This window comes from Mobula birostris, chromosome 1 (assembly GCF_030028105.1).
Source record: "Mobula birostris isolate sMobBir1 chromosome 1, sMobBir1.hap1, whole genome shotgun sequence".
In the NCBI taxonomy this organism is placed as follows: Eukaryota; Metazoa; Chordata; class Chondrichthyes; order Myliobatiformes; family Myliobatidae; genus Mobula; species Mobula birostris.
In genome coordinates, this window is record NC_092370.1 from 109,604,352 (window position 1) to 109,631,973 (window position 27,622).

At 38.7% G+C, this 27,622-nt stretch overlaps 1 protein-coding gene across 3 annotated transcripts in view; it reads right to left on the bottom strand.

Moving 5' to 3' along the window:
• Positions 1–27,622, bottom strand: part of scap (SREBF chaperone) — a 122,943-nt gene that overhangs the window by 38,989 nt on the left and 56,332 nt on the right. For all 3 annotated transcript variants that reach the window (XM_072259992.1, XM_072259972.1, XM_072259981.1), the window contains 7 exons: positions 24,293–24,450; positions 21,346–21,566; positions 14,698–14,803; positions 12,316–12,488; positions 10,845–10,971; positions 9,934–10,046; positions 4,969–5,063 (listed from right to left, as the gene is read on the bottom strand). In XM_072259992.1, coding sequence (XP_072116093.1) covers positions 4,969–5,063; positions 9,934–10,046; positions 10,845–10,971; positions 12,316–12,488; positions 14,698–14,803; positions 21,346–21,566; positions 24,293–24,450 — 993 coding nt within the window. The remainder of the gene's footprint in view (positions 1–4,968; positions 5,064–9,933; positions 10,047–10,844; positions 10,972–12,315; positions 12,489–14,697; positions 14,804–21,345; positions 21,567–24,292; positions 24,451–27,622) is intronic.

Consider the following 27,622-nt stretch of genomic DNA (forward strand, 5'->3'; position numbering starts at 1 on the left):
AATCATCAGATTTTGGTATGTGGACTATTGAGACATGAAGTGCAAGCAGAGAAGTGAACTGCTCATTCAGCAGGAGTCATGTCTCATTTTATCACTAGCAGACTGACACCTGAAATGCTCATGCTATATGCAGGGCCTGGCTTGAAGAAAGGAGGAGTAGAGGAATAGGGAAGGGTAACCCTGTGTCAACTGTACTTTAACATTATTGTAATGTCTCAACCTCCAAGGGCATTTCATTACAGTACAAGGAATTGTAATTTACCATAATAAATGTCAGGACTTCTGTACAATTGGTGATAATATTACAAGCTTGTTGTATATTAAAAGGTAAAGGAAGACTCCAATCCTATATGACTCCATACTCCCAACTTCACAAAATGTATTCAGATGATTAAACTTGCCAAGATAATTTTCTATTTTCTTAACTATATTTAGACTCCACCTTAGCTAGAAGGACTCTCAACTATGTAACATTTCCCACACTTCTCATCCTCCCTCGTCCCACCCAGATGAAGAGTAGAACTCTGATAACCCAACAACTTCCACATTCAACAGATCATTCAGTGTGATGTTTGCCACTTTCAGTACATTGCTGTCACCAACACAAAAATCTTTGCCACTCCTTCCAGTAAACTAAAAGGACTATTTCCTCTGTGACTCACTGGTTCACCCTTCTATCTCCACCAACACCCTCTCCCCTTGTTGTGGCTTTTTCTCATGCAATCACAAGAGATGTAACATCTGTTCTTTTACCTCTTCCCTTCCTACTATCCGAGGACTCAAACACTTCTCCAGGTGAAGCAGCAATTCAAATGTACTCCTTCCAATTTAGTGTACTGCATTCAATGCTCATGATGTGGTCTCCTCTACAATGGAGAAATCAAACAGATTGGGTGACTATCTTGCACAGAACCTCTGTTTATCCACAAAATTACTGAGCTTCCAGTTGTCTACCATTTTTACTCCCCAAACTGCACTGACATATCCTTAGCCTCTACAACAAAGGCCAATGTAAGCTTCGGAAACATCTCACCTGCAATGGCTAATTTTTCTTTCAGTGCTTACCTCTTAAAAAGCCTCATTATGAATCATAGCCAATTAACCATAAACCAAGTTTGTAGAAAACCAGGTTACAACCAATGTAAACATGAGGAAATCTGCAGATGCTGGAATTTCAAGCAACACACAAAAATTGCTGGTGGATGCAGCAGGCCGGGCAGCATCTATAGGAAGAGGTACAGTCGACGTCTCGGCTCGAAACGTTGACTGTACCTCTTCCTATAGATGCTGCCTGGCTTGCTGCGTTCACCAGCAATTTTTATGTGTGTTGCTTACAACCAATGCGTCCACTATACAATGAATGAAAAAAATCAAAAACCTTCAGATTCTGAAGGTTTGAAATAAACATAGAAAATGCTGGAAGCACAAAGAAACAAAAGTTAATGTTTCAAGTTTGAGGTCCTTTATCAGACAGAGAGTGGCTCAGAGCTTTTAATCTCCATCCCATTCCTATTCTGAATTATCAGTCTGTACCTTCTACACTGTTACAACAAAACTAAATGCAAGCTTTAATTATAAGACCTAAATCTGCCTGGGCACATTCTGAACTCAATATCCACTTCTTCAGTTTAAGCAACTTGCTCTTTTTTCTGTATCAGAACCAGCTATTTCTGGCAGCTGTGATTTTGGCTCATGTTTCCTTTCTCAATTAATACAACTCAAACTGCTGGGCAGGCCCTACTGCTCTGCTCTTAACAATACATAGCACAGACACAGAAGCACAATTAGATTCTAACTACCAGGTTAATCTATTTGTTCTCACCAATCAGAGATATTCCCTTTGTGATTCATCCCGTCCTGACTTTTTCAGCACCTAAAAATTAACTTTTCTTTCTTATTCAATGCAGATGAAGGCTCTCGGGCCCTCAATGTTATTGTTTTCCTTTCTGCAGATGCTGCCTGCTTGTTGATGTTTTTCCAGTATTTTCTGCTTTTATGTCCACTATACAGAACCACATAGCTGAACTTGAATTCTCGAATCTAACAGTTTAAGAGGTGTTAAGCTGGACAAAAAATTGCTACAGGGTCAATATGCACTACCTCCAGTTTTGGTGGCGGCAGAATGAATCAGGCTTCTGGGGAAATAGGATGGTTTTTTACATGTTGCTTATGTTTTAAATAATCATTCTGCTTTTAAATACAGATATGTTTCCCAGTCCTCAGAAAATAAAGTGGCTGAAAGCAGGCAAGGCAGTGCTGAAAAAGGTGAGACCTTTTGTCATGAAGAATACATCTCCCAGGCCAGGCTATCAAGAAAACGTCAAACCACAGCAAATTCTGATCTCACCAACTATCATCTGGACTCTATCTTGACCAATACTTGTCTCACCCCAGCAATCAGATCATTTCCATATTCTTCTGCACCTCTCTTTCCCATTGTATATTCCCTTAATTCCCCTTCTGAAGGCTTCAATGGTAAGTGGACATTATGCATATTAATTTCTCAATCTACATCGCAAAGATCTCATCATTATCACATTGCCGTTTGAGGCAATTTGCCATAAGCAGATTTATTACACAGTGATTATACTTCAAAAATATTTCACTGGTTATAAATTAAAGGAAACAACCAGAAGCAGTGATAGGTACTATAGAAATTTCCCCTTATTGCGTTAACTCCAGGTGGTGTATATCTTTTTGAACATCAGGTCACTGACATAACATAGAAATGCCTAATTATCTAATCTTAACAAAAATCTGAGAACATTGATAATTTGATAATTTTACAATGGCCTCCCATTTAGTGATACCTACACCCAACCACACTCCTCCCAAGCATCTATCTATTAGGGAGCTATGCAATCATGGATTAATTAAAATGAGAACCAGTCTTTCAGGAAATAAAACCTGTACACAGTTTAACTTCCAAATGAATCTTTGTGACTTCCTGTTCCTTTGAAACTACACAGGGTTGACAATAGAGAATGTTTCTCCTATTCATGCCATTGTTAGGGGTGTATCCCTGCTACTTAATGCAGAACTCAGGAGAGATCTGTTTTGTCTGTTAACCTACATAGTTGCATATTCAGAATCAGAATCTGGTTTAATATCATCGGCATGTGTCGTGAAATTTGTTAACATAGCGGCAGCAGTACAATGCAATACATGATAATGTAGAAAAAAAAGTAAATCAATTACAATGATTATATATATATTTACTGTAATTAATTTACTTATTTTTATATAAATAAAAAATAGTGCAAAAACAGAAATAATTTAAAAAGTCAGGTAGTGTATGTCCTGGGTGATGGGAGGTCCTTAATAATGGACACCACCTTTCTGAGACACTGCTCCTTGAAGATGTCTTTGATACTCGGAGGCTAGTACCCAAGATGGAGCTGACTAATTTTAGAACTTTCTGTATCTTCTTTCAATCCTATGCTGTAGCAAACACCCCCCAACCCCAATACCAGACAATGACGCAGCCTGTTAGAATGCTCTCCACAGTACCTCTTCAAAGTTTTCGAATGTTTTAGTTGACAAACCCATCTCCTCAAACTTCTAATGAAATATAGCTGCTGTCTTGCCTTCTTTATAGCTGCATTGATATGTTGGACTAGGTTAATCCTCGGATCATGACACCTAGGAACTTGAAGTTGCTCACTCTTTCCACTTCTAATCCCTCTATGAGGATCCCTCATGGAGCTACCCCTCAACACTGTAACAAAAGCGGTAAATTTTGTGTGTCTGGTTTTTGGAACAGACACCATGGCAGCACATGCCAACTAGCAGAACACCTCCTAATATTCAGTATTGAATATTCAATGAGGTTTTGCTAGCTGGGATATGCTGCCATTGTAAATATGTAATTCTGTAAATATATCCTACTATATTCCAAATGTTGAAGTAAGTGATTATAATAATTGAAACTGTAGTTAATTGTTTATTGTTATATTTGTGTTTAAGAAGTATAAAATGTGTCAAGACAGAGAGATTCTCTTGGATTCTCCTGGATTCTCACTCTCCTGGAAGTCAGCTGTGTGAATAAAGACTTTTATAATACCCAGTTGCAGCTTCGAGATGACTCAGATACTATTAATAAGCACAATCTTACCTTGAGATTGAACACTCATGGGTACCTGTCCGTAGTCTTTTATAAAGTATATTGGTTTAGGTTGTGTGTTGTGGTTGGCATGAGCCTCTGCCCTCCATTGGCACTCCCAAAACAATCACATGGTTGTATGGCTTAGTATGATGTGCTGTGTTAATATGCTGTAGCTATCTATGGGACTGGTGTTCTGTGAGCCAAGGCAAGTAATGCAATTGTTCAATGCTAAGATATTGGTCTCAAGGATGTACCTCTACTAGCATGGCAAGCGTGGGACATTGCTGGGGATGGCAAGCAACTGCATCATGTATTGACGGACCACCCAGATCCTCTAATTACTCATTTCCACTTCTTGGATGTGATGGAAGTTGTGTTCTCTCACCTTTTAACTCTTTACTTGGCTGGATGTCCCCAGCTAACCTGAGACTTCCCTTTGGTAACAAGCCCACTACAGTGACTACTAATGAACTTGTTACCATAGTGTACTAGCAGAGAGCTAAGCCTCGATCTGATTCCTGGTACTGCAGACGGAGAGCAGAGGTTTGCACCACCATGCTAGCACAGTCGTCTGACAATAATGTACTTCCAAAGCCATATTCCACCAGCACTTGCATTCTTTGCACAAACTGAGAGCGAAGTAACTAACCAGCATATTACAATCAGGAACACGCCACAAACTCAACACAAGAACAATTCTGTTACTCATCGGCTGGGTAAGTTTCAGTATAACAATTAGTAGCCCAGCTGTCACTTGTAGATGACTTTTAATGAATAAAGTCATTTTGCAAATCAAACATTCATGTATTGTTATTCTGTTTTTAAAGTTTTGGCTAACTACAAAGACAAGTAACAAGAAATACCTGAATGGCTGGAACCAGGGTGAAGTAACCGATCAGTATGATAATGAGTTCAGTAGCCATGTTCTTCATTATGGACCAACTTTCATTGCTCAAACCTAGACAAGCATAAATCACAAGTTTAGTGATCCATATCCCAGAGTTTTGAACGAAGTGGCAAAAGAAACAGTGAATAGTCTGATAATGGTCACTCAGAAGTCTATATATAGAAGGAAAAAAGAAGTAGAATACTGCAAACATGTGAAGAGGGACAAAACATACGAGAAAAATTATGTAAACTTTAATAAGGGACGTCATATTAAGATACACAAAATAATGGTTTGATTGAACATGGTCAATGTAGATCTATGAGAGAAAATCAGGTTTTGCTAATCGTTTTGTGTTCCGTGGGACATATTTTGCAGAGTTGATGAGGAGAATCTAGTGAATGTGTGTATTTAGATTTTCAGAAGGCTTTTGATAACACCTCACACAGGAGATGATATGCAAGGTTAGAGTGGATGGAACCGGGAGCAATATACTAGCAAAGATTTAGAGTTCGTTGAAATAATAAAATTGTACCCAAAGTAGCACATACTGAAAGATTCAAAGTACACTTATTATCAAAGAATGTATAAATTATGCAACCTTGAGATTTGTTTGCTTACAGGTAGTCACAAAGCAAGAAACCCGAAATAACCCTATAGAAAAAAAATGACTAACAACCGATGCAAAAGAAAAAGAAAAACATAAATCATGCAAACAACTGAAGTGAAAAACATATAAACAGGTCTTTTACAGAAGGGTCTGTGAAGAAGTTCTTGGCCCAGAACATCAACTATATTCACTTCCATGGATGCTGCCTGGCCTGCTGAGCTCAGCCAGCATTTTATGTGTGTTGTTTTGGATTTCCAGCATCTGTAGACTTTCTGTTTATCTTTCACAGAACAGCTGACTACAACGAGGCATTGCAGAAAATGGAGCCTGCAACCCAATAAGATGAGTGGGCAGTAACATGGCAAAATGGGTTTGAGGAGCTGAGTATTTACTCCTGCTCTTCTTCTCTCTTTGTTCTCAAAAAGTTAAAGATACAGATATTCACCCAACCTCACACTCAATGTCAGCAAGATCAAAGAATTGATTGTAGACTTCATCAAGGGGAAGTTGGTCAATCCTCATTTCAGGAGTCAGTAGTAGAAAACAACGTGTTTCGAGTTCCTGGTCACCAACACTGCGGAAGGTCTATTCTTGGCACAGCACACCGATGCAATCACAAAGGCGACACACTTCTTCATGAGTTTAAGAGAATTGGTACATCACCAAAGACTTACAAATTTCTACAGATTTATGGTACGAAGTATTCTGACTTGTTGCATCACAGCCTGGTATGGAACCTCTAAAGAACACAACTACAAAAGGCTACAGAGTTATAAGCTTAGCCAACTCTATCATGGGCACAACCCACCTGACCATCGGAAACATCCTCAAGGGATGATGCCTCAGGAAGGTGTCTATCACTAAAAACCCTCACCACTCAGGACACATCCTCTTCTCATTACTACCATTAGGAAGGAGGTACAGGAGACTGAACACACACATTCATCCATTAAGGAGTAGTTCTCTGCCTTCCAGCATCAGATTTCAGAATGGTTCATGAACCTTATTCCTTATTCCTTTTTTCTCACACTACAAATTTTGCATCATATAAATCAGTGACTCTGAAATAAATTTCATTTCAGTCAAATTCACCTAATATTTATACCCATTAACTGATATGGTTTCCCCGAGGTCACAAACTGAGGGAATAATTAATCCAATAATATACGTGCAGGGTCCAGCATAGAACTGGCATATAAACTACAGGGTTGCCGAAACAAATAAGCCTATAAATATACACAAAATACAGGAGGAACTCAGCAGGCCAGGCAGCATCTATGGAAAAAAAAATAATAGTCAATGTTTCGTGCTGAGACCCATCGGCAGGACTGGAGAAAAAAATACAAGGAGTAGATTTAAAAGGCAGCCTCTACTCCTCCTTCCTCACTACCATTCAGGGCCCCAAACAGTCCTTCCAAGTGAGTCGACACTTCACCTGTGAGTCTGTTGAGGTCATATATTGTGTCCGATTCTCCTGGTGTGGCCTCTTGTATATCAGTGAGACCCTACGTAGATTGGGACACCACTTTGCCAAGCACCAATGCTCCGTCTGCCAGAAGAAGCGGGATCTCCCAGTGGCCATCCTTTTTAATTCCACTTCACACTCCAATTCCTATGTCAATCCATGGCCTCCTCTACTGTCGCAATGAGGCTACATTCAGGTTGGAGGAACAACACCTTGTATACCACCTGGGTAGCCACCAACCTGATGGCATGAACATCGACTTCTTGAACTTCTGGTAATGCACCCCCCCCCCACACACCCCTTCCCCCACCACCCTTCATCATTTCCCTCTCTCACCTTAACTCCTTGTCTGCCCATTGCCTCACTCTGGTGCTCCTCCCCCCCTTTTCTTTCTTCCATGGCCTTCTGTTCTCTCCTATCCAACTCCCCCATCTCCAGCCCTGGATCTCTTTTGTCAATCAACTTCCCAGCTCTTTCCTTCATCTGCCTCCTCCCGGCCTCACCGATCACTTTGTGCTTCTCTCTCCCCTCCCCCACATTTTAAATCTACTCCTCAGCTTTTTCTCTCCAGTCCTGCCAAAGGATCTCGGCCCGAAGCAGCGACTGTACTTTTTTCCATAGATGTTGTCTGGCCTGTTGAGTTCCTCCAGCATTTTGTGTGTGTTGCTTGGATTTCCAGCATCTGCAGATTTTCTTATTTGGAGTGAAGTCTATTAATATCTTTCAGAAGAAGAAAAATTGTATCATTGCCTTAACTTGACTGTATTTGTGACTTTTTTCATACAATGTGGTTAGCTCTTAATGCCTTTTGATGTAATGATTAATTTTTCAGCACTATTAGAGATGGGCTATAAATACAGCCTGGCTATTTTCATCTACTCACTGAATTATTGTGGGGTGGGGGGGGGGAAGGTGGTATCAGTTTATTATAACTTCATAAAAGTCATAAAATATATAATGTTGTGCATACGTGAGTAGTGGTAAACTGTGGTCAGGGAAAGGAGTAGAATATTATACTAAATATATGCTCAACACCATATCCAGCCATTTAATAAATTATTTTATTGAATCAAGTTATATCTCTACCATGATTACCCTAATCACACAAAACAACCTGATGGAAAAATAAGATTAAATTGAAACAATGAGAGAAATAAAAATTCAACATTTGCAGATTTTATTGATGGTGCAATTTAATGCAATATTTACATGACAGGTGCCAATGAAAACAGATAAATAATATACTAAAACATTAGACCTAAGACATAGGAGCAGAATTAGGCCATTTGGCCCATCATATCCGCTCTGCCATTTCATCATAGCTGATCCTCTCTCTCTTTCAACACCATTCTCCTGCCTTCCCCCCTTAATCTTTCATGCCCTGACTAATCAAGGACCTATCAACCTCCACCTTAAGTACTCCAAATCACTTTGCCTCCACAGCTGCCTGTGGCAATGAATTCCACAGATTCACAACCCACTGGCTATAGAAATTCCTCCTCATCTCCGTCCTAAATGGACATCCTTCTATTCTGAGGCTGTGTCCTCTGATCCTAGACTCCTCCCACCAAATGAAACGTGTTCACCACATCCACTCTATCTAGGCCTTTTAGGTTTCATTGAGATTCCCCTCATTCTTCTAAATTCCAAAGAGTACAGGCCCACCACATGTTGAAGGTAGCAGGGCACATAGATGAAATGATAAGGAGAGAAACAGGATACTTTATCAACCAAGTTACTGAATACAAGCAGGGAAGTCATGCTAAATTATATAAAACTCTAGTCTGACCACAGCTGGAGGACAGTGTCAGTTTGCCAAAATTTTAGAGGATGCAGAAATTGGCAAAATGTTAATAGTTTTATGGGAAGACAAACTTTAGGCTGAATTTATTTGCTTTGGATCAATGGACACAAAGCAGAGGTTTAATTAAGGTACACGAAATTATGAAGAGGATGAGATAAGATGAAAAAGGAATGATTTTGTTTGGCAGAGTTGTTGGTAACAAGTAAAAATTCCTTTCACCCAAAGAGAAGTGAACTCTAGAACTTTGTCAGAAACTGCCTTAACTTAGAATGTACCTGGACGAGTACTGAAGAGACTCTACACTAATGTGGGCTCATTGAAGGATACACAGAGAGAACTTAGCACTATCTTAGAAACATACAGCTCGGAAATGAGCCCAACTCAGCCAATGCAATCAATGTGCCTATCTGTACTAGTCCCATTTACCCATATAAGGTCTGTATTACTCTAAATTTTTCCTATCCCAGTACCTCTCCACAATTTTAAACATTGTTGCTAAAGTTCACGTAAACTAAATCTACCACTCTGCCTTCAACAATTTTCTTCACTGCCTGCTCAAAAAATAATTGAGCAACACACACAAAGTGTTGGAAGAACTCTCAATTCAGGCAGCATCTATGGATGGTTTAAACAGTCAATATTTTGGGCCGAGACCTTTCATCAGGACTGTAAAGGAAAGGACCAAAGGATCTTCTATCTTCCTCCCTTCCAGACCAGAATAAGCGTCTCAGCCCAAAAAATTGATTGTTCATTCCTCTCCATAGATGCTGCCGAACTTTTGAGTTCCTTCAGCATTTTGTGTGTGTTGCCCAAGATTTCCAACATCTGCAGAACCTCTTGTATTTATAATCTAAATACTTCCAGTTTTGAACAGCATAGAAAAAGCAGGCCAAATGGCTTCCTTATTTGCTGTAAGCTCATATGATTCTATGGATTCAACCAGCAATAAATGACTATTTTGAAATACACCGTGTCCAAATGAAGGGGTCAGCTGTGTCAGCTCGAAAGTGATAAAACAAGGTAAAATAACAAAGGCAAACTAAACGTATATATATATTTTTACCTTGTGCTATTCGTAGTTTGACTTCAAGATCCACAGGGGTGGAGACAACTGACTTGGTGAGAACAAGGACATTCTCCAAACCAATGACCACAACAAGGTAAGGAAAGATCTCTCTTTGAAAAGCAAAGACAATTTGATTAAAAAATCATTAACGGTCTTAGATATCTATAATCTGCAAAATTCCTTACAATCACAATATCTGAGGCATTGATCGTATGGATAGTCAGAGGCTTTTTGCCAGGGCTGAAATGACTAACATGAAAGAGCACAGTTTTAAGGTGCTTGGAAGTAGGTACAGAGGGATGTCAGAGGTAAGTTTTTTTTTTTACGCAGAGAGTGGTGAGTGCATGGAATGGGCTGCCGGCGACTGTGGTGGAGGCAGATACAACAGGGTCTTTTAAGAGTCTCCTGGATAGGTACATGGACCTTAGAAAAATAGAGGGCTATGGGTAACCCTAGATAATTTCTAAAGTAAGTACATGTTCGGCACAGCATTGTGGGCCGAAGGGCCTGTATTATACTGTAGGTTTTCTATGTTTCTATATCCTGAATTGATTAAACTTGTAGAAAATCTTTTATGAACAGGACAGATATTCCTCCATAACTGTAGATTTGCTTTGCTTCCTTTAGTATCATGATATTCAACCAATGACAACTTCCCTTCCAAGTTGCCATGTTAGTAAAACCAACCCTTCTTGGCCAAGCTTCTGATCATCTGCCCTAACATACACCTGAGGCTCAGTGTCAAATTCTGTTTTAATTCTGGCAGCTGTCAGAGATACTACATAATTTAAAACTGCTACCTCCTTTGTTATTGCTCCTTACATTTGAAGCTGGTAGCATTCATGTAATGATGAAACAATATAAACAGAACTAAAGGTATTAATGAGAAAAGTTTAATTGTCACTTACCCTCCATTCAAGGTAGGTGTAAGGCCAAATAGTGTACACAGACCAACAGACATAAGAAGGGAACTAAGAACAGTTGCCACTGCTGCAAGTGCAAGACCCCATTTTGATTTCACCATGTCAATTTTCCCTGCAAAATTACATGATATGACTCAAAAACCATGAATAAAAAAGAAAAAGAATTGATCTAAGCTTAATTTTTTTGAAAGAAAATTCACCAAAGCTACACGATGGTTATTTTTACAAAAGAATGCTACTTAATGCAATTTCTAACCAAGAACTGAGAACTAAATGAAAAGCACAGAGCTCACAAATGATGAGTAAGATCAGAAAAACTGATTTAAATACATTGGTAAATTTGAAAAAAAACTGAACCGGTATCTTTTGAAGAGAGACTAAAACATAGAGACATAATAAAAAAAAATTTGCTTTTTTATAGTGGAGCCGTGAGGAAACATTGCATGAGATGATGTCATAAGGGCATACCTGATTTAAAAAAGAAAAATCGAAATTTCTAGCTTATTTTAAAAAAAATATTCATTCTGTCTAATCTAAAACAGAAATAGGAGATGCTGAAAATATTCAGATCCTACCACAATTATGGAAAAAGGAACAATGTCAACATTTTACATCAGAGACTCGCTTCCAGAATGTTGTGACAACGGGTCTCCAACCAAAAATATTTGACTTTCTCTTCCCACAATTGCAGACTGACTGACTGATTATTTTCATTACTTTCTGGACTGAATAAGTTTGATGAGACAAATCTGAATTTTGATAGTTTTTAAGATTAGGTAGCAGTAAAAAAATTAGGTACACAAGAAGCTCAGTGCACTTAGTCATAGAATAGCAGGTTCCCAGCTGAAATTCTCTGCACTTGACATTATTCCCCTCAACCAGTCTAACCTACTCACTAGGGGAACTGGACAGAAGGATAAAATTAGGAACTCTCTCACATACTGCAGGGAGCCATAGGTCCAAAACAAATTTCAAGCTACTTTAACCTGGACATGAGAAATTTGCTTACTTACCCAACATTATTTTTCAATTATCCAAAATGGTTTCAATGCACCTAAAATGGTTACGTCTGTACACTGCAAGCACTAAGGCTTGGTAAAATAACCGCCACCACTGCAATAAACATCACAGACCCAATCCCCAGTTACAGGGGCGGGAATTGTGACCATCATTAAATTGACTGACAGGGGGTTTTATTAAGACCAGTTATAGACCACCCAGAAATAAAGTGCAGAAATAAGCTCCAAAAAAAAAAGAAGAGAAAAAGAAGAGAAAATTCTGGAAATACTTAAGCAGGTCAGGCAACCTTTATGGAGACAAAGTTTTAAAATTCCAGTTTAATCAAATTCTCACACCACAGATGTCATTATGCTACATATTTACAGAAGTTTCTGGTTTTATTTCAAAATGATGAACTTACTAAATTCCCCCAATAAGATTTCAAATTGCAACTTACTGGTAGAGAAATAAATGTATGCAAAAAGAATGATGTACGTTGTGACCAGAGGAATTAACTCAGCAATGCCAATTTCCTCCTTAAAATGGACGTGGACTATCTGATCTTCCCTCAATGTGCTGTTAGTACCAGGATGAAGCTGCCTTAACCTCAAGCGGAGGCTCTTTAGAAATCTGAAAAAGGTCAAAATAACACAAGTTGGATTTCCTAAAGAACACTTAACATTTTGCAATGTGCACCAATTAACTCTGCAGCTGTGGCCTGCGGCCATCGGGCTACTGGACCAGCTGCAGCACTGAACTGGTTCTGTGACTGTGGTCTCACTTTTAGGGACTCTGCAGTTCTATGTATAATTTGTTTACTTCTTTAATTTCTTTTTTTTGGTACCTTGGATGTTTTACAGTCTTTGTTGTGTGGGACTTTTTTTGAGGATTTTATTGTGTTTCTTTGTTTTGTGGCTGCCTACAAAACACTGAATCTCAAGGTTGCATATGGTATATATACTTTGATCTCTGAAATTCTTTTTGTTAACTCCTTTTTTAAAAATTTTATTTAGAAATACAGCACAGAATGCATCCTTCCGGTCCTTCAAGCAGCGCCACCAACCTAAGGTAATTATAGGTCAATTTACAATGACCAATTCACCTACTAACCAGTATGCCTTTGGACTATGGGAGGAAACTGGAGCACCTGGAAAAAACCCAAGCGCTCTATGGGGAGGATGCACAGATTTCTTACAGAGGACACCTGGATTGAACTCCAAACTTCGATGCCCTAAGCTATAATGGTGTTGCACTAACCACTACGCTACCATGGCAACAGAAAATGTAAGCTAGTTCTTAGATACCACGTTCTGCTGGATAACATGCATGTGGTTGATGATAATGTTTTGTGTTGCCAGCTTTTCTTCTATTGCCACTCCTGCCCACGAAAGTGGAACTTATCCCCGAGATTCATTTCACCCACTTTCTTTCCATTCTCACTAAATTACTAAGCTAATTTCACTTCTTAATCCATATGTTAACTGTTACTATGTTCTCTCTCCCTCAGTATTCTCCTCTATTTACCAGAGATACAATTTCTAAAGTTCCCATACCTTTCATTTTAAGCAAACTTCATGCAATACAACATATAACCATATAACAATTATAGCACGGAAACAGGCCATCTCAGCCCTTCTAGTCTGTGTCAAACTCTTACTCTCACCTAGCCCCACCGACCTGCACTCAGCCCATAACCCTCCATTCCTTTCTATCCAATTTAACTTTAAACAACAACATCGAACCTGCCTCAACCACTTCTGCTGGAAGCTCGTTCCACACAGCTACCAGTCTCTGAGTAAAGAAGTTCCCCCTCATGTTACTCCTAAACTTTTGTCCTTTAACTCTCATGTCCTCTTGTTTGAATCTTCCCCATTCTCAATGGAAAAAGCCTATCCACGTCAACTCTATCAATCCCCTTCATAATTTTAAACACCTCTATCAAGTCCCCCCTCAACCTTCTACGCTCAAAAGAATAAAGAACTAACTTGTTCAACCTTTCTTTGTAACTTAGGAGATGAAACCCAGGTAACAGTTTAGTAAACCTCTGTACTCTCTCAATTTTATTGATATCTTTCCTATAATTCGGTGACCAGAACTATACACAATAATCCAAATTTGGCCTTACCAATGCCCTATACAATTTCAACATTACATCCCAACTCCTATACTCAATGTTCTAATTAATAAAGGCCAGCATACCAACAGTTTTCTTCACCACCCTATCCACATGAGATTCCACCTTCAGGGAACTATGCACCATTATTCCTAGATCCCTCTGTTCTACAGCATTCTTCAATGCCCTACCATTTACCACGTATGTCCTATTTTGATTAGTCCTACCAAAATGTAGCACTCACATTTATCAGCATTAAACTCCATCTGCCATCTTTCAGCCCATTCTCCTAACTGTCCTAAATCTCTCTACAAGCTTTGAAAACCTACCTCATTGTCCACAACGCCACCTATCTTAGTATCATCTGCATATTTACTAATCCAATTTACCACCCCATCATCCAGATCATTAATATATATGACAAACAACACTGGACCCAGTACAGATCCCTGAGGCACACCGCTACACATTGTCCTCCAATCTGACACACAGTTACCCACCACTACTCTCTGGTGTCTCCCATCTAGCCACTGCTGAATCCATTTTACTACTTCTATATTAATGCCTAACGATGGAAGGAATAAAGAATAGTGTACAAAATTTTGTTTAAGTTCAAGGGCATACAACCAATTTATCTCACTTGCATATTCAATAATTCTGAATTAAATTTTCTCAGGATGGAAAAGTCAAACAGAAGTTCCACAAAACACTTAACAATGACTTTACCTCGAGTGGTACTCCTGCAGGATGACAGTGATGGCATAGGAGACCACCTGTTTGCGATTGTGCAAGTTAACGCCACTGTGCTTCCCAGGTATACCAAACAGCAAATCTGCACATAAATTAATTATGAGTATTATTTCTGCTTTTATCCTAAGTACAATCTATTCATTATGAATGACCTTAAGCTAAACAATTTCCCAGTAGCCCAATTTTGCAGCTTTTCACGTTAGTCTAAGCAAACAATATTTTTTAAACCCCAATTTAACTTTCCATTGGTGATGGACTAACTTTTGCTTGGTGAAGCTAACTACAAGCATTTACATATTGTTTTGGCCTTTCCTCATTATAATCTCCCCGTAAGTCTCCAGAGGATTTGCAATTACTTTTGTTACATTTTCCCTACCCCCTTGATACAATTGTGAAATTCTGATAAATTCTTTACACTTTTCTTGCTAATTTACTCATAAAAGTTATGTTATCCTTTCTGTTAGATTTGGTCATCCTTCCTAAAGCTTTCCTAATTTTTGTGCTTATTGCTCCTTTCAGTAACCTAATAAGCTTGTTTTGATCTCATATTATTCCTAGCCTTAGATAGCTATGAGTGGATCATTTTTCTTTTGGAGTTTTGCTTTCTTAGTGGAAAATATATTTGCTGTTAATATTGAAAAAGGATATAGATGTTTGTCATTATTTATGCACAAAGCAATGAAAAAATATCAACCTGAAATGGTAAATACAAACGTTTGTATATTTTTTCTCTCAGGTGCTACTTGACCTGCTGAACTTTTTTATTAATTTATTTATGAGTTTCTACAATACAACAGAAAAAAAACCCACCAGCAAAAAATAGATTTATACAGTGCAAACCAAACACGACTAATATACAATTCATAACAATAAAGAAAAAGCACCCAAAATTTAAAATCATATAAAGTTAGTATCCTCCCCACCCTCACACTACACAACTCCAAGCCAACCATTTCAGTGTAAAGAAAAGTTAAACAGAGCTTTTGTCACCACAGAGCTGTAAATATAAAAAAAAGTATATTGCCTACTACCTATAAACTGTAATAAAACCGTAAAACCAGAAAAAAAAGCTGAAAGTAAGGGAATAAAATACAAAAAGGGATAAACCTTTAATCTAAAGAGGAATTATGAAAATATTCAAGGTCCCCACACCTTATGGAACTTAATGTCCGAATTAATAAGTGAATAATGAATCTTTTCAAGGTCTAAACAGGACATAATGTCTCTAAGCCATTGAGCATGAATGGGTGGGGCAACATCTCTCCACCTAAGAAGAACTAAACGCCTAGCCAAAAGAGAGGTAAAAGATAATGTTCAACATTTAGTCGGACTCAAATGCATGTCAACTTCACCTGAGGTGCCAAAAAGAGCAATTTTAGCTTCTAAGTGGCAATTAAGAATATGGGATAAAGTTGAAAAGACTTCTCTCCAAAATTTCTCCAAACTAGGACAAGCCCAATACATACGGAAGAGAGAAACCTCGCCCCCATAACACTTGTCACAAAAGGGACTAATATCAGGATAGAACCACGATAATTTAGTTTTAGACATATGAGCCCTATGTACAACCTTGAACTGCAAAAGACAGTGGTGAGCGCATAAAGAGGTTGAGTTAACTGAATTAAGAATTGAATCCCAAACCTCGTCGGACAGAGAAATACTTAAATAATGCTCCCAAGCAGTTCTAGTTTAATCAAAGGGGGCACGCCTCAAGGTCGCTAATTTATCGCGAATAGTAGATATTAAACCTTTACCCAATGGATTTATAGAAAGAAACAAGTCCAGAACATTTTTTTCGGGCACCTCAGGAAAGTTTGGTATTGAAGGGTTGACAAAATGTCTAATTTGAAGATAACTAAAAAAATGAGTATTAGGTAGGTTAAACTTTGCAGACAGTTGTTCAAAAGTTGCAAAGCGATTATCTATGGAAAGATCTTCAAAGCACCTAATGCCCATTCTGTGCCAGACATGAAATGTTAAGTCTTGCATAGAAGGTCAGAAAAGATGGTTATGTAAAATAGGACTAGAGAGAGAGAAACCATGAAGACCATAATATTTTCTGAACTGAGCCCATATTCTCAAAGTATGTCTAAAGAGAAGATTAACAATTAGTTTAGGCAAATGACAAGGAAGTGCAGATCCAAGAAATGCAGAAATGGAGAAACCCTTATTAGAGTTGAACTCCATTGCCACCCGTTTCGGGTAGTCAGACTAATTATAAAAGAAAGACCAAAAAATACAACGACGTATATTGGCTGCCCAGTAATACAAGTGAAAATTAGGCAAGGCCACGCCACCTTCCTTTTTAGGTTTTTGAAGGTGAACTTTATTAAGTCTGGAGTGTTTGCCCTTCCATAAATAGGATGAAGTAATAGAATCTAACGAATCAAAAAAAGCTTTAGGAATAAAAATTCGTATAGATTGAAATAAGTATAAAAATTTAGGGAGGATATACCTTTTAACAACATGAGTTTGACCTACCAGAGACATGGACAGGGGTGACCAATGTGCCAAACTCTGTTTTGTATGATTTAAAAGATTAGTAAACATTTTCTCGAAAAAGACGCTTAAAATTCCTTGTTATTGTAATACCGAGGTAAGTAAAAGGGAGGTTATGAAATTCTAATATTTGTGCTTCTCTGTTAATTGGGAAAAGTTCACTCTTATGTAAATTAAGTTTGTATCTGGAAGGTTGGCTAAATTTATTAAGAAGTGAAAACATTGGGGGTAAGGAGGTAGTCGGATTTGATATAAAAAGTAAAAGATCATTAGCATAAAGAGAAACTTTATGCTCCACACCCACCCCCCTCTGAATCCCTGTCAATCCAGCACAGCTACGAAATGCAATCGCCAGTGGCTCTATGGCCAGATCAAAAAGTAAGGGACTTAAAGCGCACCCTTGTCGGGTGCCACATTTAAGATTAAAGGGTTGGGATTGCTGAGAGTTGGTCAAAACAGAAGCAATGGGGTATGAATATAGCAATTTAATCCATGTAACAAAATTTTTTCCAAAATCAAATCTTTCTAAAACCACAAAAAGATAGTTCCACTCCACATGATCAAATGCTTTCTCCGCATTAAGAGAGATTATACATTCAGGAATCCCAGTTGAAGGTGAATATAAGATATTAAATAGACACTGTATATTAAAAAAAGGGAGGCAATTTTTAATAAAACCAGTTTGATCTTCAGAGATAATTGAGGTATAATGTTCTCCAATCAACGAGCCAAAACTTCAGCCAAAATTTTAACATCAACATTTAACAAAGAAATCCGCCTATACGAAGAACACTGTTGGGTCTTCACCTTTTTTCGCTAAAGGAGTGATATTTCATTCTCCTTTTCATTGACTACAGCTGTGCCTTTACTACCATCGTTCCAAATAAACTGATTCCTAAGTTCCAGAACCTGGGCCTTAGCACTCAGATCTGCAGCTGGATCTCCAACTTCCTCACAGACAGGACCCAGGCTGTAAAAATAGGGGACAAGCTCTCCTCTACAATCACTCTGAGCACCAGTGCCCCACAAGGCTGTGTACTCAGCCCCCTGCTGTACTCGCTGTACACCCATGATTGTGTAGCCAAGTTTCCATCAAACTCAATTTATAAGTTTGCTGATGACACAACAATTGTAGGCCGTAATGATGAGTTTGATTACAGAGAGGAAATTAAGAACCTGGTGACATGGTGCGAAGACAGTAACCTATCCCTCAACGTCAGCAAGACGAAGGAATTGGTTTTTGACTTCAGAAGGAGTAGCGGACTGCACCACCCAATTTACATCGCTGATGCGCAAGTGGAGCAGGTCAAAAGCTTTAAGTTCCTCGGGGTCAATATCACAAATGACCTGACTTGGTCCAGCCAAGCAGAGTCCACTGCCAAGATGGCCCACCAGCGCCTTTACATCCTGAGAAAACTAAAAAAATTTGGCCTGTCCCCTAAAACCCTTGCTAATTTTTATAGATGCACCGTAGAAAGCATTCTTCTAGGGTGCATCACAACCTGGTATGGAAGTTGTTCTGTCCAAGACCGGAAGAAGCCGCAGAAGATCGTGAACACGGCGCAGCACATCACACAAACCAATCTTCCGTCCTTGAACTCACTTTACACCACACGCTGTCGGGGCAGTGCTGCCAAGATAGTCAAGGACACGACCCACCCAGCCAACATACTTTTCGTCCCTCTTTTCTCCGGGAGAAGGCTCAGGAGCTTGAAGACTCGTACGACCAGATTTGGGAACAGCTTCTTTCCAACTGTGATAAGACTGCTGAACGGATCCTGACCCGGATCTGGGCTGTACCCTGCAAGTATCCAGACCTGCCTATCGGTCTTTTTTGCACTACCTTACTTTCCATTTCTCTATTTTCTATTTATGATTCATAATTTAAATTTTTAATATTTACTATCAATTTGTAATTCAGGGAGCGGGAAGTGCAGAATCAAATATCGCTGTGATGATTGTACGTTTTAGTATCAATTGTTTGGCGACAATAAAGTATAAAGTATTTGCCTCATTAAATGATGCTGGTAATTTACCATGTTTAAACGAATCGGATAAAACTAAGAATAATTGAGGCAAGAGGAGTGAGGAAAATGATTTATAAAATTCTGCAGAAAACCCATCAAGTCCAGGAGATTTACCAGACTGCAGTGCAGAAATGGCTAAGGATATTTACTCTAGTGATAATGGCTCATTAAGTTTTACTTTAATATCAGGAGAAAGCAGAGGAATATTTAAACTATATAAGAAATGCTCGACAGAAATGCTATCATTTAAAGATTCAGAGGTATAGAGTCCAGAATAATAATTCTTAAATGTATCATTAATTTCAGAATGATTCAAGGTAATATTCCCATTTCCCATTCAAATTTTTGTAATTTGTTGTTTAGCTTTAGAACGTCTTAGTTGGTTGACTAAAAATTTACTGGATTGATCACTGTGAATATAAAACTGGCTCTTGCTTTCGATAAGTTGGCGTTCAATTGAGTGAGTGGAAATAAGGTCAAACTTAGTTTGAAGTTCCACTCGCTTCTTGTACAATTCCGGATATTTGGTCTGGGCATATAATTGGTCTGTTGCTTTAATTTGACGAACCAAATCTAATCACTCTGTATAGGTCATTCTTTTCAAATTCGCAGTATATGAAATTATTTGACCCCTCAGATAAGCTTCCATGGCATCCCAGACAACCTGAGTTGAGATTTCAGATGACATGTTAGTATTTAAGAAAAAAGCTATCTGGTCCTTCATAAATTTTACAAAATTATTATCCGACAACAGGGTCGGATTAAAACACCAGTGTTTATTCATAGGGGGAAGACCAGGAAGAATTATAGACAGGGCAACTGGGACATGATCTGAAATCAACATACTCTGATAATCACAACAGCGAACAGATGGAATCAGCAGGTTATCAATTTAAAAATAATCAATTCTAGTAAAAGTATGATGGACGTAAAAAAAAAATCTATCTCACTTGGATGGAAAAAACGCCATACCTCAGAGATACCATAATTAGAAAGGAAGGACTGAATTGATAAAACAGATTTACTTGGTAGTCTAGGAACAGAAGACGATCGATCCAAAACTGGATCTAACCAACAGTTAAAATCACCGCCCAATATAAGAGAATATAAACTCAGGTCAGGCAATAAAGAGAAAGAACGATCAAAAAACTCTACATCACCCGAATTGGGAGCGTACAGGTTAGCCAAGGCTACCATAGTATTATACAATTTCCCAGAGACAATAATAGATGAACTTTGGTGGGGGGGGGGGGGGGGGGAGGGACGGACAGACAGGAGTGGGTCCGGCCACCGCCGCAGCTGGTGGGCCATTTTACTCCCGTCACTGTGGGGCGAGCACAGATGATCAATAAAACCATATCTTAGCAACGTGTACGCCAACAATAAATGAACTTTAACTTTAAATACTGTTTTTAATTTGAGAATACCACAATCTGCAGATTTAGATTTTCTAATGTAAATTTACAAATTATATTGGCCAAGATGCTAGTTTCTGATGGATCTGTATCTCTCTTAAAAAGCATCTATCAAATTCTACCTTATTGTGATCACTGTTCCCCAGAGTTTGCCTTAATGCAGGCTCATTAGTTAACAGCACCAATAAACATTAAATATATATTTTTTAAAAACGCAGTCAGTTTTCCTGGATATCTTACCTACATTTACTTTCAATCAATACAATCAAAAATTAATCAGCAATTTACCATAATATTTTGCATGATTGCTACAATGATGCTACAATACTATAAATTGCACACTGCACATTTACATGGAGACGTAATGTAAAGATTTTTACTCATGTGCGTGAAGGATCTAAGCAATAAGGTCGATTCAATTCAAATCAAAATGCTTTAATGGGTTAAAAAAGGAAAGAGTGACCATTAAGCAGAAAAAAATATTAAAGGTGGTAAATAAAGGCATCAAAGTGCTCATGGCTGTGTTTTTGATGGTAAGGTTAACTAGAGGAGGTAGAAATGCAGAATTTGAAGAGAAGGTGGCAGACAGTACAACTGCAGGATAGCAGACACAAGAATAGGTCAGGTAATGTGTAGTTTGAAGCCAAAGAACATTAGATTACATTCTCAAGGATCCAAGCTACCTTTGAGTGAAGCAGATGTTTGCAGAGTCTTAGGCTCGTATTGGTGGATGGTGCCAATAATATCTGGATCTGAATCAAAATGATCACGACTGTTTTTCCAAAAGTTAGCTGGAGAAATGAGGAGGCAGCCATGTTCTGGAAGTATACCCTGTAACTTCTTCAACCCTGGAAGTAGATCAGTGACCTGGAGACAGATATTTTCTAGGCTCTTCATGCCAGTACTGTTAATGATAGAAGAATACAAGTTACTAACAGCTCATAATATATATTTTTTACATACTATATTGGCATGGTTTGATTTTGTATTCTGTTTACATGTTGACAAACTGTGGCAGCTGAGTGAATACTATGTTTATGTCATAGAAAATTACATAACAATAAAACATCTTTGTTCATTGACTTTGCATTGACACTTTCTAGAGCAATCCAGTTAGTGCATTGTTCAGTTTCTCTATTTCCTTACATTGTTTTTCTATGAAGTATTTACATCTTTTTATTGCTTTCTACTCATGTAGACTGGGCATGTCTTTTTCTGATATGGGCCACTGATTTCTTTGCCAGTTACTTGAAATGTGCCCTCTTTCTATCAACTTTTCACCCACTGGGAATTCCATTTTGTTATAGAAAATAAACTTCCTGATTTTATCTGCCAAGCTGCAAATCTCTGCTTTCTCTGTTCCAGCTTCTCCTGTCTATTCAGACAACTAATTCCTCAGCCTTAAAATCATGTCAGTAAACTTATTGCTTCTTCTGCAAAGTTTTCAGCTTAACTGTGGAGCTAGAGACAATGGGCAGTCTGAAGCTACACTACAGTATTGCATTATTGCAGTTAAACTTCTCATCATGTATACTCTTTGCCTCCATTTATGAACTATGGGACTCCAACTGCTTTATTCAATTATTCCCTAATCTCAATGAGTTACACAAAATGAAACTTTTCGGCATATATAGGTCTTTTTATTCTTTCTTACAAAATGTAGCATCTCATGTTATAGCAGTGAATTTCATCTGCCATTCAATTATCCTTTTGAATCGCCTGACCTTTTTTTAAGTTCATAGATAACTTCCTTAGCATTTAGTATATCTCCAGGTTCCTTGTCATTTATAAATCTCAATATCATACCCTGTACTCCCAAGCCCTTGTCATTATTGTACGAAATAAAAGAGCAGTCACAAAATTAAAGCCTGGGAAACAGCATTGCATAATTTTCTCTAGACTAAACAGTCATTCACGACAACTGACCCTCCAATTTGAATTTACGCTATTGATGTTCCTTTTATTCTGTTAATTTTCTGAACAAACTTCAGATGTGGTACAATATCCAACTTCATTTAAAAATCAATGCTCACAACATCAATTGCCACTTTCTTATTTAAGCACCAATACCTCATCAAAAAACTTAAGAAGTTCAGTAGAAGTTCAAATCATCATTCAATTAACAATATTTAGCAAATTATTAATTTACTAAACAATATTAGCAAAAAAATCAATCACTATTAATTAGAAGTAAAAATCAACAATCAAGGTAATAACCCTGTTTCACATTCATATTATTTGCTCTGCATACAAAAAAAGTTTAGTTGCACGAAATGCTTTATAATATTGCATCTATACATGTTGACTATTTGGTTGTGCTCTTCCTGCATCTTGTTTTTCCCCACCTCATTACTGCCAACCATTTGGGATTGAGGACAACCTGACTGTGAGGAGAGACAGATACTAGATCTAAAATTATTTTAATGTGGTAATGATAATGCACATCAGTCACCATCTGGTTGTTCGAGTCTTGAATAAGCTAGGCAGAGATTCTGGACTATCAGCACAGGAGCACCACAGGGATGTGTACTTAGCCCCCTGCTCTACTCACTTTATACTGTGTGACTAAGTACAGCTCCAACACCATGTACAAGTTTGCTGATGGCAGCACTGCTGTGGGCTGTATCAAAGATGGTGATGAATCAGCATACAGAAGGGAGAATGGAAATTTGGCTGAGTGGTGTAATAATAACAACCTCTCACTCGATGTCAATAAGACCAAGGAAATGATTATAGACTTCAGGAGAGGGAAACCAAAGGTCCACGAGCCAGTAATCGGAGGATCAGAGGTGGAGAGGATCAGTAACTTTAAATTCCTGGGTGTCACTATCTCAGAGGACCTGTCCTGAACCAATTATATAAATATTATTGTGAAGACAGCACAGCAGTTTGCAAGAGGTTCGGCATGTCTTCGAAAACGGTGGCAAACTTCTAAAGGTGCGTGGTGGAAAGTATGCAGACTGGCTGCGTTACGGCTTGGTATGGGAACATCAATACCTTTGAGTGGAAAGTCCTACAAAAGGTAGTGGATTCAGCTCATGGGTAAAACCCTTCCAACCACTGAGCGCATCTACATCAAGTATTGCCATAGAAAAGCAACATCCATCATCAAAGAGCCTCACTACCCAGGCCATGCTCTTTTCTCGCTGCTGCCATCAGGTAGAAGGTACAAGATCCTCAGAACTCACACCACCAGCTTCAAAAACAGTTACTACCCCTCAACCGTCAGGATCTTAACCAAAAGGGGATAAGTGCACTGATTCTACTTCTGGTGTTCCACAGCTTTAAGTACCCTTTATCTTGTTATTTCATACTTGTTATTGATTGCTATTTATTTATATCTGCATTTGCACAGTGTGCTGTTCATTGATCCTGTTTACAGTTACTGTTCTATAGATTTGCTAAGTATGCCCACAGAAAAAAAATCTCAGAGTTGTATGTGGTGACATGTATATACTCTGGTAATAAATTTTACTTTGAATTTTAGATTCTGCCGTACAGAAGGCAAACATATGGTTGCACACACAGACATACGACACTCGTCATCTTCCTTCTCAAAACACATCTATTTTTCTCCTTTTTGCCTCCCAAAATAAGACACATATTATAAATAAACAAATCCCTTCCTACCTGTCTTGAAAGACATGATTTCTTACTTCTTCCACGAGCTGAAACACTTTTGAGAGCGGGGCACGGAATACATCAACAGCAATTAAGTTTTTGTTCCAAGGGGATACGATGGCTTTTACAAATATCTGTTGTATATATGCAACTGGGGGTCCAAAATACTACAAAGAAAAAAAGTAGAAAAACACATAAGAATTTATGGAGTGACTCGAAAACAGATTTTGGATGGCATGTTCACTGCTGTATAAAATGTTCCGGATGTCAGTCTGCTGCTGTCATTTAACAACCAACCAGTGAATTTTCATGTACAGTCGGCCCTCCGTATCCGCGGGTTCAACCAACCGCGGATCAGGATCGGAGAAAACCCCGGAAGTTCTCTCTGCAGCACTCGTCGTTTGAGCATTGTTCACCTCGCGTCTCATTCGGTTGCTACTTGTGTTGCGTGCACCCTTTGTTTCTGTGGAAAAAATGGCTCCTAAAAAGCAATTAAGTGGTCAAAGCAATTCCTTAAAGGCTAAGAGACAGCGTAAAGTACTGTAATCTAGAAATGATTAAAAGTATTACTCATTGTTTCAGCATTGTTCGTTCGCTACTTATGTTGTGAGGGAAAGGAAGGAGTTTAAGGCTAGTAAGGAATGGCTGGCTAGCTATGTAAGGCGATACAGGTTCAAGAACTGAAAGATCACGGGAGAATCGGCATCAGCGTTCCCAGAAGAGCTACGATCATTGTGTCTGTACTGAACATGTACAGACTTTTTCTTCTTGTCGTTATTCCCTAAACAATACAGTATAACAACTATTTACATAGCATTTACATTGTATTAGGTATTATAAGTAATCTAGAGATGATTTAAAGTATACAGGAGGATGTACGTAGGTTATATGCAAATACTACGCCACTTTATATACGGGACTTGAGCATCCGCGCGGGGGGGGGGGGGGGGTGTCCCGGAACCAAACCCCCACGGATATGGAGGGCTGACTGTATAGACTTAGGCTACGTCCACACTAGACCAGATAAATCTGTAACCAAAGCTTTTTCTCTTCGTTTTGACCCTCCATCCACACTGAAACAGCGTTTTCCTCCCCCAAAAATGGAGCTTTTCAAAAACGCTCTCCAAAGTGAATAAATCTGAAAATACCTAATGGCCGGTGTAGTGTGTACAGGGTAACAGGCTCTTTTTAAAAACGCTGTCACGACATGCCGGAACAGATGGTGGCAGCAGCGTGGCATTTCATTGTTTTCTTGAACACAACCTCCAACACCACAACAACAGTGGCGGACGGCTTCATGCGTGTGTTGCTTACTTTATTGTCTACATTAATTTCAACCCCCCCCCCCCCCCACACATACACAACCTAACAATTTCAGGACAGACAGCAAGAAGACTGAAGCCAGAAGAGTTAGAAATGTACTCACCAAATACTTTGACCCATAACTTACTGAATACTGAATAAATAAGTATACTCACTTTGCCCTGTTTTCTGTCCTTGCTGGTATGAAGGTGGTTTACCTATTTATGCAAGTACTTCTCTGACAATAGATGTGTAACAGCCTAATGTAACATTGTATGGAAATACAAGATAACACTGATGCAGACATGTTTTATACATTTAACAAGGTGCTTTATTAATGTATTGCTTGAGCAAACATTCAATAGATGTAATTGTCACTACTTCCAAAATGTCATTTTTAAGTACCAGCTTATGTTTGGCATAGACATGAAAATGTTAAGGCCAAAAAAGGAAAATTGTAAGTTTCATTTTTACTCAGGTAAAAATAAAATAAAAAATAAAATCACTAGTAACCCCAGTAACTCGTTTTATTGCACGTTAAACACAGGAAAATAATACAGAATGACAAACAAAAGTAAAGGCAAACAAATGAGGTAACAGCAAATTTCACTCTTGCACAGTAACAATCCTTACTGCAGTTAGTTGTAGCTGTCGTCCCTTTCATCAGTGAAGAGACTATGGCTGTAGGAAATGTTTCCAGGGTGACCCCTCTGTGGGAGTGGGGAAGATGTTGGTATGTTGGTGGGGCCACGCGGGGGTCTGTGTGTCCGTATGTATAGCTATTGTAGTGGCTGTGAGGCTGGTATTGTGGCGGTGAAAAGTACTGGGGGGTTGGGGGGGGAGAGCAATCATGTTCCTCATCATTGCAAATCCCTCTGCAACAGAGTTAGTTTTTCAATGTTCATCGTCAGCCGGGTCATACTGTCCGTGAACTCCCTGTTGGTTGCCTCCATACGCTGCAGTGTCTTTTTTCAGTTTTAAGTCCTCCTGCACGAGAGCCAACAGCTGTCCGTCATTTGGCAATTTCCTTTTAAGTTTTTTCTAGTCTGTAATTGGACAAACATGCACCAAGTATACTGTTTCCTCTTTGCTTGTTTTCTGTAGATGTGTCCTGCGCATGCCCAGTAGGAGGAGATTCGCCCAAATACCCGTTTTAATGTGGACGGAGGTATTTTCAAAACGCCTAGTGTGGACGCCTATCGTTTTTACGCGAAACCGGCGTTTTCAAAATTATCCAGTCTAGTGTGGACATAGCCTTAGTCATGAATGGTTTCATTAATTTAAATTTGTTTTTGTTTGTGAAGTAAAGAACTGTGAATCTTCAAAATGGCATTGTTTCATTTGAAAGGAATTAGAATCTAAAGCAAAATATGCTAGAAACATTCAGGAGGTCAAGCAGCAATTGTAGAAAGACAAACAGTCAATGTTTCGTACTGAAGATACTTAATTATAAGTTCTTTGTAATTAAAATGTTTCACATAATAGATTTAACAACTTTCGAGATGTAGCAGATTATAAAACCAATGACTGGAAAGGTACTTATAGCCCTGCAGATCAAGTGCCGATGGGGTGGGCGGCCTCACGTGGATACATTGTAAAGCAGCAAAGAAGGGTCAGTGAGCTTGCCATGTTTAACCAGACAATTATTTGAAAGTAAACACGTTATCCCATTCACTGTCAAGATGAAACAGGAACTGATCTGGAAATCTATTCTTTAATATCTACTTCAAGAGATGTGACTTTGTGCCAGCAGCTACAAACTGGGGGAACTCAGTGGGTCAGACAACTGAGTTAACATTCAAGATACCTAGAAGCAGGAGATCACATTTTGTCTCCAGATTGGAACATCAACAGGATTGAGACCACAGGAATACAAGATCCATTTAAGGGCAAAGCTGACGATGGCACAAACAGATGTGATCTTTCATGGGATTATAGTAGCAGAGATGTGGATGGGAAAGAGTCAAGTTTACACTGATGACACGGCATTGAAAGTGAGAAGTTGGTTGTATCAACAGCTACAATGATATTTTGTCA